Consider the following 11,539-nt stretch of genomic DNA (forward strand, 5'->3'; position numbering starts at 1 on the left):
GAAAAAACTCTGCCCTATAGACATAGCACACCTGGTCCCAACTAACCACTGGGCCCTAGGAGGATAAGACATTCCCTCCTCAGAGCCCCCTCCTCAGTAGCCCGTTTATAAAAACCCTGACAATTTTACTACCACTTGGCAACCTGCTTGGGACCCCTCTCCGTGATGGAGAGCTATTCTTTTCTTTTGCCTATTAAACTCCTGCTCCAAACTCATTGTGTGTGTGTGTGTGTCTGCAACCTCAATCTCCTTGGCCATGATACCAAAAACCTTGGTATTTACCCCAGACAACAAGGCTGCTTCACCAGCCTTCTCACATTTAATTCCACACATTGCATGTCAGTGCTGTCACAGCTGTGTCTATCACCACAGCAACAAGCAGAGGGACTCAAGGCAAGACTGTGGACTTAGCGCTGATGACCCGGAGCTTGAGATGGGATCTGTCTAGTGTGAGCCATGGCTCAGTTTCACTCACTATGTGACTTGGTGAGTTACTTGGCCTCTCTGGGTCTCAGTTTCACATGTGTAAAATGGGGCTAAAATGACAATAGGAATAGTTGCTTCCACTAAATCACAGGTTGTTGCATGTATCCAATGAGATAATGTTTGTGAAAGTGCTTTGTAAATCTATGGCACTATATACATACCAGCACTAATTGGAAAACAAATGCATTTCTAAAATTTAATATGCAGATTCATGATGTTGTAATTCTTTTTTTTTGAGACGGAGTCTCGCTCTGTCTCCCAGGCTGGAGTGCAGTGGCACGATCTTGGCTCACTGTAAGCTCCGCCTCCTGGGTTCATGCCATTCTCCTGCCTCAGCCTCCCGAGTAGCTGGGAGTACAGGTGCCCGCCACCACACCTGGCTAATTTTTTTGTATTTTTAGTAGAGATGGGGTTTCATCGTGTTAGCCAGCATGGTCTCGATCTCCTGACCTTGTGATCCACCCACCTCGGCCTCCCAAAGTGCTGGGATTACAGGCTTGAGCCACCGCTCCCGGCCGATGTTGTAATTCAAAGCAGGTTTAAACAATAGGGGAAATCCATAATGAGTATATTAAATGTATCATTCTTTATTAAAGTGAAGAACTAATGCCCCTCCCCATCCAATTTGTCCCAACTTTTCTCAACTTATCCCATGTGTTTTCTTTCCCTCCCTCCTTCCTTCTCTTCCTTCCTTCCTTCCTTCTTCCCTTCTTTCCCTCTTTCTTTCTTTCTTTTTTGAGATGGAGTCTCACTCTGTCTACCAGGCTGGAGTGCCATGGTGAGATCTCAGCTCAGTGCAACCTTGCCTCCTGGGTTCAAGTGATTCTCCTCCCTCAGCCTCCCAAGTAGGTGGGATTACAGGTGTGTGCCACCATGCTTGGCTAATTTTTTTATTTTTAGTCTAGATGGGATCTTGCTATGTTGGCCAGGCTTGTCTCAAACTTTTGGCCTCAAGTGATCCGCCCACCTCAGCCTCCCAAAGTGCTGAGATTACACGCATGAGCCACCCAGCCTCCCTTGTGTTTTATTAAAGGAAGACCCACGTGATGGCCAGCAGAAATGGCACCCTCCTGTGTGACCCTGTGATGTGCAATGCACGCAGGAGAATTCACTTCCGGCAGGACACTTACCAAGCCCTTTCATGGCCTTCCTGAGGGTCTGGGCATCTTCCACGGCGTTGAATCCTGAAGCAGCTTTGACAGTACCTCCTTTGGTTGCCTGAGCACAAAAGACAGTGATGTTACTGAGAGGCAGCCTCTTACCAACACGGAGTCATCTCATTCGGCAAACATTTGCTGAGCACTGACCATAGCCTAGACAGTATTCTAGGTTCTAGGGATATGGCAGTGACCGTGAAAAATGGAGCTCTTGCTCCCCGGGACTGATGCTTTAGCTCATGGGAGGCAGACAGTGAACAAGCCAACAATTCTCAATTCCATAAACTGCCTGGGGGTGAGCAGTGCTGTGAAGCAGATAGAGAAGTCTTGCAGGCCCATTCTGAGGAGTGACATTGAGGTTAAGAGCTGAATGAGATGAAGCAGTTGCCCATGCAAACATGGAGGCAAGGGTTATGGGCAGAGGAAACAGCTCCTGCAAAGGCCCTGAGGCCGGAACTAGTTTGTAGGGAGAACAGGCCAGTGTGGCTCAAGTTGGTGGGCAAGGAGGGGAGGGGAAGATGAACTACATCACTGTGGAATCCTGTTCCCCCTAAAAGGGAAAAATATCAAACCTGAATCCAATCAAGCCTCTAGAGCCAAAAACAAATTTACAGTAAATAGGAGAAAGGAGAATATTAAACCACACCAAAGGGTTGCAGTCAGCAAAATCCAGACTCTGAGACACCGCACTTAACAAACGACCTAGTTTCTTTGACAAATAAATGGCAAGGAGAATTTAAAGAGAGAGATGGAAGGGAACTGCAGTTTAAAAGACATTGAAAAGGAACATCAATGATCATAATGTGAACCTGTAGTACCATAATTTGGATCCTAAATTAAACAGTAAAAAACAAAAGACATTTATGAGACAATGAAAATTTGAACATTGACTTGACATTTGATGACACTAAGGACTTGGTTTTAACATTTTTAGGTATAAGAATGGCATTATGGTGATATTTCATTTTGAAAAGAGGTTTAATCTACTGAAATAGTTTACAGATGAAATGATAAGATGTCTTGGGTTCGCTTCCAAATCACACAGGTGGAGAGAAAGGGGAGGAAGTGGAGATAAAGAAGAAACAGGCCGGATATGGTGACTCACTCCAGCAATCCCAGCACTTTGGGAGGCTGAGGCGGGCGGATCTCTTGAGCCCAGGACTTTGAGACCAGAGGGGGCAACATGGTGAAACCTCATCTCTACAAAAACATACCAAAAAATTAGCTATGCATGGTGGCACAGGCCTGTAGTCCCAGTTACTCAGGATGCTGAGGTGGGAGGATCTCTTGAGCCCAGGAGGTGGAGACTGCAGTGAGCCGAGAGCGCACCACTGTGCTCCAATTTGGGCGACAGAGTGAGTCCCTGTCTCAAAAAAAGACAAAAAACAAGAGTGACGATGAGTTAATAATTATTGACAGGTACACAAAGGGGTTCCTTATAGTATTCTGTTTACTTTCATATATGTTTAAAGTTTTCCATAATAAAAATATTTAAATAAATGAACTAAAAATAAAAAAGAAGGAAATCAGAGAGGTGGGCTGGGACCAGAGCAAGGCAGCCCTTCAGGCCAGGTAAGGAGTTTGTATTTTGGAAGTGCAGTAGAAAGCCACCGACAGGTTTTGAGCAAGGAGATGGGGACACATGATCTGACTTATCGATTTAAAAGATCCCCTGGGCTGCTGTAGGGAGATGCAGAGACTATCTGAGAGCCTGGGCCGAGATCCGGGGGTGGGATATGAGCTAGACTAGGGTGAAATAGTTAAGATGGAAATAAACAGGAGAACAGACAGCTCAGCACATGTTTTGGAGCAAAGGCGACAAAACTTGCTGATGGACTGACGTGGGAGGTGAGGAAAAAAAAGAATCAAGTATAACTCTAAATCTTTTCCCCTGAGCAGCTGGGTATCATTTACCCAGACGGGGAAAACCGGAGGAAGACTACTAGATTTAGGGTAGCAGTGTGGGGTGGGATTTAGAGGTTCTATGTTGGAAATGTTAAGTTTGGGATGTCCATTAAATATCCCAGTGGAATTGTCAAAAAGACAATTGGTTACACAATATAAGTCTAGAGGTCACATCCAGCATAATAAAGTTAGGACGCATCAGCATTTGGGTGGTACTCGATGAGATGACCTGGAAAGAAAGTGAAAATAGGGACAGGAACTTAGGATAAGCCTGGGTCTCTCCAACAGTACAGGTCCAAGACAGGAGAGCCCAGAAAGGATGGCTGAGAAGGGGCGGTCCTTGAGCTCATAGGAAATCCAGGATTGAGCACTGTCCAGAGGCTGAGGAATTAGGGAGTAGCTGGCGCTTGGTCTAAGAAGCTTAGTGGGAAGGAGCATAAGCACTGGAGTGGGGTATGAATCTTATCTTTACCTCTTTCTAGCTGTGTGGCCTGGGGACATTTCATTTTTCTCACTTGTATGTTGGGAATAATGATAACTCACAGAAACAGGATAATATGGGAATGTACTTAGCACAAAACCCAGAAAAAAGTAAACACTAAAACAAAAACTCAGAATCATCATCATCATCATCATCATCAAAGAGGACTTCAGCTGTGCCTCCATAATAAATAAAATAATGAGATTATTTCATCTATTTCTTGTATTATACCTCCACACAAGCCTATGGGGTAATGCCAAAGCAGAATCTAGGATGGAGCATTTGTGCAAGGTGGCAAAAACGGTGTGGAATAGAGTTAAAGTTTTCTGATAATCTAATTGGATCCAAGAATGTAATATGGGCCATCTAAAGGAATGGAGGATTTTTATACCCTTAGTGCAGTTCTCTAGTGAGCCTGACTTGAGTTTACTGCACTAGACCACCCTGGCCTGGACCTCTCAGGCCCATAGTGGCCCACATCAAGCCCGTCCAAGTCCTCAGGTACCCAGGGCATAGGCCTTCTCTGCTGCAAGACCAGGCTTTCATGTCCTGGATATGGTAAACATTTAGCACTTGGTCATCACCCTTTTACGTCTGACAGAGGAACGTAGAAATGTATGACATCAATTTCCTTGGGCACTGTTATTGGATGAATTGTATCTCCCCCACAAAAAAGACACATTGAAGTCCTAACCTCCAGCACCTCAGAATGTGACCTTATTTGGAAATGGGGCCACTGCAGATTAATCAGTTAAGATGAGGTGATACTGGAGTAGGGTGGGCCCCTGATCCAATATGACTGGTGTCATTATAAGAAGATGTGGATATGAGAAGACAGAGATAAAAGGGGCAAGCACCGTATGACAAAGGCAGAGACGGAAGTTATGCAGCAGCAAGCCAAGGAATAGCTAGGATTGCCAGCAAACCCCCAGAAGCTAGGAAGAGGCCCAGAAGGCTTCTGCACAGGTGTGAAAGGGAGCACAGCCCTGCTGACACCTTGCTTTGGGTTTCTGGCCTCCAGAACTGTGAGGCAACACATTTCTATTATTCTAAGGCACCCACTTTGTTTTGGCAGCTTCAAGAAACTAACAGAGGTACTTTACTTCTTTTCTTCTATTATATATCAGTAGTAATACGCAAATTGGTGACTTGCTGTCAGAATTCCAACATGGCCTTTGGCCCTAGCATGAGACAGCTTTCTGAGTTGAATGTTTCACAAGGTTCTTTTGGAACTCCCATATTGAAAAATTTTTGGATGGCACTCAAACACTGCATTCAACTATTAAGCAAACTACATTGCTGAGGGACACTACTGTGGGATTAGGATTAATATACAACAAGGTGAATCGATAGAGGAATTGGCAAGGGTGGTTCTGTTTACCAGTTAGCATTCTTAGTGACTCTTTTTCTCCAGGAAAAAGATCAAGAAATGTGTTCCCTGTTAGCAGGATAAATACCCATATTGATTAAATTTCAGAGTATAATATACCATTATCCATTCTGGGAAGATACGGAATTCTGTCCCAGGAGGGCCCATTGTGATAGCAGGCAAAGGAAACAGAGAGGATACAGGAAGGAATGATGAAACTGAATAGATAAAAATAGGTGCCATATCACAATCGATGAGATGTTGTTATTACATTAATAATGAAGAAGATATATGCCAAAAAGAATGGAATACAATACAATGGAATACTAATGAGCAAAAAAAGGAATGGAGGAACAAACTACTGATGCAACAACACGGATGAATTGCAAAAGAATATAATGCCTAGAAAAAGAAGTCAGACACAAAATAGTACCAACTCTATGATTCCATTTATAGGATGTTCTAGAACAGGCAAAATTAACTTATGATAACACTCAGAACAGCAGTTGCATTGCCTGTGTCGAGTGGAGGGTGGGAAGGGGAGTTGATACGAAAGGGGCTTGGAGGAGCTTCTGGGAACAATAAAATGTCCTACCTCGATACACGAGTAGGTTATGTGGGTATATACATTTGTCAAAACTTATCGACCAGTAACCTTAAAGGATGTGCATTTCACTATATGCAAATTATACCTCCATAAAACATGTTTTAAAACCTTGAATACAATGATTTAAAAACATATTGTAGAGAATTCGGCAAATTTTTTAAACATTAAGAAGAAAGCAGGGCGCGGTGGCTCACACCCGTAATCCCAGCACTTTGGGAGGCTGAGGTGGGTGGATCATGAGGTCAGGAGTTTGAGACCAGCCTGGCCAACACGGTGAAACCCTGTCTCTACTAAAAATACAAAAAATTAGTTGGGTGTGGTGGTGGGCACCTGTAATCCCAGCTACTTGGGAGGCTGAAGCAGGGGAATCGCTTGAACCCAGGGCGGAGGTGGTAGTGAGCCGAGATCACGCCACTGCACTCCAGCCTGGGCAACAGATTGAGACTCTGTCTCAAAAAAAAATAAAAATAAAAAAATTAAGAAGAAAATTAAAACATAACCACTAGAGTAAATAATTTTAATGATATGAAATGTAATATAAACATTACATTATCTCATTAGCATAGAGAAGAGGTAAAGCATAAGATCAGAGTGAATACATAACTTGTTTCCTATACTAAGTAGAGGAAAAGAAAGGCTATAAAACTGTTGTTTATCCTCTTATTACTCTTATTGAAAAATCATTATACATATGAGTAAAGTCTAAAATAAAATAATGGCAAATAGTTGGTGTTTCCAATGTCGTGACTGGATAATGTGGTTTTCTTTTTAAAATGTCCTTTATCTGTCTAATAAATAATAGTCATGACAGAAAAACAGGTTTTAGGAGGAAAGATGAGAGCAACTGAGGTAATTTTCCTAGAGTGGAAAGCACACAAAGGGCCACTTGATTACAGTCTTCATTTGTAGGAAAGCTGTGAGCCTACTGAAGACAGGAAAAGCATCTCATTAATTCTGAGTCCTAGTACCACATCTGACACAAAGTAGGGGCACCATAAGCATTTCTGAATAAATATTCTCCATGTTGGCCAGGCACAGTGGCTCACGCCTGTAATCCCAGCACTTTGGGAGGCCAAGGTGGGAGGATTGCTTGAAGCCAGGAGTTTGAGAACAGCTTGGGCAACAGAGCGAGCCCCTCATCCCTATAAAAAATAAAAATAGGCCAGGCTCGGTGGCTCATGCCTGTAATCCCAGCACTTTGGGAGGCCGAGGTGGGTGGATCACGAGGTCAGGAGATCAAGACCATCCTGGCTAACAAGGTGAAACCCCATCTCTACTAAAAGATACAAAAAATTAGCCGGGCCTGGTGGTGGTTGCCTGTAGTCCCAGCTACTCGGGAGGCTGAGGCAGGAGAATGGCGTGAACCGGGAGGCGGAGCTTGCAGTGAGCCGAGATAGCACTACTGCACTCCAGCCTGAGCAACAGAGGGAGACTCTGTCTCAAAAAAAATAAATAAATAAAAATAAATAAATAAAATAAAAAATAAATAAATATTTTTTAAAAATTCTCCATGGCCAGGGAGAATCAATCAGCAAGAAACTGATTTTAAACTAAAGCATGAGAGATTTGGGACACACATGAATAAGCCTTTGACTGTCAGAGATCATGAAGAAATTTCTGGAACATCTAATGCAAAAAAAAAAAAAAATTAAGAGTATATTACTCTTTGTTCAGGATAATTCACTTTACACATCCATCTTCCTAAAGGAAGGCATCTCAAGCTGGCAGGCTCTCCAGTTCCTCTCTAGGTGTAAGATTTCCACTTCTATTATTGCTTCCTCCAGAAGACCATGGACCAGAATTACTTGTCTATTCAGAAACATATTTGGGTGAGAGAAGGAGAGCAGATGGCCAGCCTTAGGTAGAGCCATGTTTTCAGCTAAGAGGCTCAGCTTCCACCTCAGAGCTGAACTTTACAGAACTCTCAAAGGGATTCAATTCGATGCTTGTTCCAAAGATCAGATAACCAAGGTCCAAGGCGTCTGATTACTGTGTAAAGCAAGAGGCGGCCGACACACCCATATTGTTAGGAAATACCCCTCTTGAAGAGCCTGAAATGATGTGGCTACCTCAGAATATGGATAGCAGTCCTCTTCTGGTGGTAGAACCTGCAGAATTTTTAGTTTTTCCTTTTTTAAATGTTCTAAAATAAACATGTAGTGCTTCTGTAGACAGAAAACTACAACTTGTTTCTATATTCTCAGGATGTTAAAAGAATTCAAATAATTCTCTCTTTGAATCAGTTTTCAAGGTCAAGTTGCTTACCACCCCTAAAAGAAATTTAAATGATGTTTAGAAATAGATCTGCCTTTTCATGTCCTCCTCCCTCCCCTCTGTTGAGTAAACAAGGCTTTGTTTAAGCTAACAGTCGCTGCGCCCACATTCTGTACCTGTTGGCAGCTGGCACCAGATAAGGTTGAGGTAGTTCACAACTTACCATGGCCATGACTCTAGGTCAAGATCAGAGTTCAGTCACCCAAGCAGAAGTTCTTCTGTGATAAAAGCAGAGGGGAAATGATTGTGATGAAGGAAATGGCATTAAAATCATTTATCAGGATAACCTGCAGTTTGCATGAAGCTAAGCCATGAGGAAATGACATCCAGCTTAATCAAAAGGCCAGTTACTGATTAGCCAAAGATATAAGGAGTGGGCTAGTAATTAGAGAAACTGTTAAAAAAGTCAAGTTTATCATACTGGTAAAATATTTTCCTACCTGTTCTTCTGTTTGGAGATACACACGACAGAAAGGATTCCTATTGTTTTGTTAGGGTAAGGTACCATTACTTGTACTCAAGCTGGACACAGATTCTGAACTGAATGTTATAGCAGACCAGAAGAGGTTCCCCCTTTGAGAAAAGAGATAATCCAACTGCATCAGAGGAAAGTACAGCATACCAGCCTCCCCTCTGTGTGTGCATCTGTGTGAGTGTGTTTGGGTGTGTGTGTACGTGTGTGTGTGATGACAGGCCAGCAGCCCAACCAACATGAGAATCTTTTCATTTCCCAATGGTGATTTTTACTGCCACTATTCTAGGATTAAAGGTGTTTCTTCCCTTTAAGCTGCAGGCTTATACACTTAACTGTGTCCTCGGTTTTCAGCACCCCCTCTTTCATCATCATCACACATTTCTTTCAGTTGTTTAGAATGCACGAAATGTCTTCATTGTAGCCTAGGACTCTTGTGGAGTTCTCGTGATATATAAACAGTTCCCTAACGGCAGCCCACCACCTCCTGTTCCCATATCTAAGTCATATGAACAAGGCACCTGCTCTTTTCTTGTTTTTTTTGAGTCAGGGTCTCCCTCCATGTCCAGGCTGGAGTGTAGTGGTGCAATCATAGCCCACTGCAGCCTCGAACTCCTGGACTCAAGCGATCCTCCTGCCTCAGCCTCCCGAGTCACTGGGACTACAGGCGCAAACCACCTGGATAAGGCTCCTTTTCTCAGAATTTAGTTAGATCTTTGATACTCAAAGAGTCATCCAAGAACCAGGAGTACGTGCATTCCTGGGAGCTTGTTAAAAATGCAGAATCTGGCTGGGCACGGTGGCTCATGCCTATAATCCCAGCGCTTTGGGAGGCTGAGGCAGGTGGATCATTTGAGGTCAGGAGTTTGAGACCAGCCTGGCCCACATGGTGAAACCCCATCTCTACTAAAAATATAAAAATTAGCTGGGGGGTAGTGGCACACGTCTGTAATTCCAGCTACTTGGGAGGCTGAGGCAGGAGAATCACTTGAGCCTGGGAGGCAGAGGTTGCAGCGAGCCAAGATCATGCCACTGCACTCCAGTATGGGTAACAGAGTGAGACCCTGTCTCAAAAGAAAGAAAGAAAGAAAAAGCAGAATCTCAGATCCCTACCCCAGACCTACTCCCAGAATCTGCATTTTTACAAGATTCCCCAAATATTTGCCTGTACAGTAGTTTGAAAAACACTGGTCTAGATAATCTGACCAAGCAGCGTGCCTTTTGATGATAACTAAGTCCTTCTTAACCCACCTGATTACCACTTAGGCCTTGTTTGATCACATTTGCTTTTTACCTTCCAGTTTCATTCTCCCTGTTTCCCATCATTCATTGCCCACTGACCCCTATTACCTGCGGGTTCAACTAAGGGGAGAACCAACTAGTCCTGGGGCACAGCCTGAGCAAAGGTGCAGAGTGGGAATGAGCTGCAGTTTCAGGGATAATGAGGAAATGCGGGCATGACAGCAGAGGGCTCATTCCAGGGAAGGCTCAGAAACAAGGTTGGAAAAGCCAAAGTAAACTGAATGGTATGGGCCTTGCATGCCTGGCTGAGGAGTGTGGCTTTACAGCATACCACAGGTCATGGGAATACTGTGGAAAGCTTTTTGTTATTTGCAGAGAAATGCCATAATAAAAGAAAAACTTTAGCAAGGTACTGTACTTTACTCTAGGGTAAACTGGAAAGAGAGACTGGAGTGAGGGAGAAGGAGTTAAGAAGGCTTGAGAGATGACTACAGGAACAGATGGGTACAGGCAAAGGCCTGGGCAGGGTGTGGCACTGGAATATGATATACGGGGGATGTTTGGAAGGCTTTATCAGATGTAGTGACTCATGGACTGTATTTACTCATTCAATCACCAAATGTTCCTAAATGACCTCTCACAACACCTCTCCAGGCACACTTGTTCTGTTGAAAGAGATAATGCAGTGGATAAGACAATGAACCTGCTGTCAAGGCATTTATAGTCTACCAGGAGAGATAAACAACACATTTATTTTTTAATTTTATTTTTTACATAACTAGACATCTTTATCTTTTGACAAATAGCTTTAACAAACGTAATTTTCAAGCTCTTTCCACAATAGAAATCATTACTTGAGCCCCCTTATTTCATTTAAAAAAAAAGAAAAAAAGGATTCATTCTGACTTCTCTTTCCTTTTTTTTGGAGGCAGAGTGTTGCTCTGTTGCCCAGGCTGGAGTGCGGCAGCACAATCTTGGCTCAGTGCGACCTCTGCCTCCCAGGTTCAAGCGAATCTTCTGTCTCAGCCTCCTTGGTAGATGGGATTACAGGCATGCATTACCATGCCCAGCTAATTTTTGCATTTTTAGTAGAGTCCAAGTTAGGATTTCAAGAATCCAAGACAGGATTTCACCATATTGGCCAGGCTGGTCTTGAACTTCTGACCTCAAGTGATCTGCCCACCTCAGCCTCCGAAAGTGTTGGGATTACAGGCATGAGCCACTGCACCTGGCCCTCTGACTTCTCTTTCTTTCTTTCCTTTTTTTTTTTTGAGACAGTTTTGCTCTTGTTGCCCAGGCTGGAGTGCAGTTACGTTTAACAAATGTAATTTTCAAGCTCTTTCCACAATAAAAATCATTGCTTGAGCCCCTTATTTCATTAAAAAAAAAAAAAAGGATTCATTCTGACTTCTCTTTCCTTTTCTTTGGAGGCAGAGTGTTGCTCTGTTGCTCAGGCTGGAGTGCAATGGCACCATCTTGGCTCACTGCAACCTCTGCCTCCCGGGTTCAAGTGATTCTCCTGCCTGAGCCTCCTGAGTACCTGGGA

General features: G+C 43.5%; 1 protein-coding gene across 2 annotated transcripts in view; it reads right to left on the reverse strand.

Moving 5' to 3' along the window:
• ANXA4 (annexin A4) overlaps positions 1-11,539 on the reverse strand; it is an 85,219-nt gene that overhangs the window by 38,004 nt on the left and 35,676 nt on the right. For both annotated transcript variants that reach the window (XM_011945254.1, XM_011945253.1), the window contains exons 2-3: positions 8,443-8,497; positions 1,617-1,704 (exon numbers count right to left, since the gene is read on the reverse strand). In XM_011945254.1, coding sequence (XP_011800644.1) covers positions 1,617-1,704; positions 8,443-8,451 — 97 coding nt within the window. In that variant the 5' untranslated portion in view covers positions 8,452-8,497. The remainder of the gene's footprint in view (positions 1-1,616; positions 1,705-8,442; positions 8,498-11,539) is intronic.

This window comes from Colobus angolensis, unplaced genomic scaffold, assembly GCF_000951035.1.
Source record: "Colobus angolensis palliatus isolate OR3802 unplaced genomic scaffold, Cang.pa_1.0 Scaffold24, whole genome shotgun sequence".
NCBI classification, from domain to species: Eukaryota; Metazoa; Chordata; class Mammalia; order Primates; family Cercopithecidae; genus Colobus; species Colobus angolensis.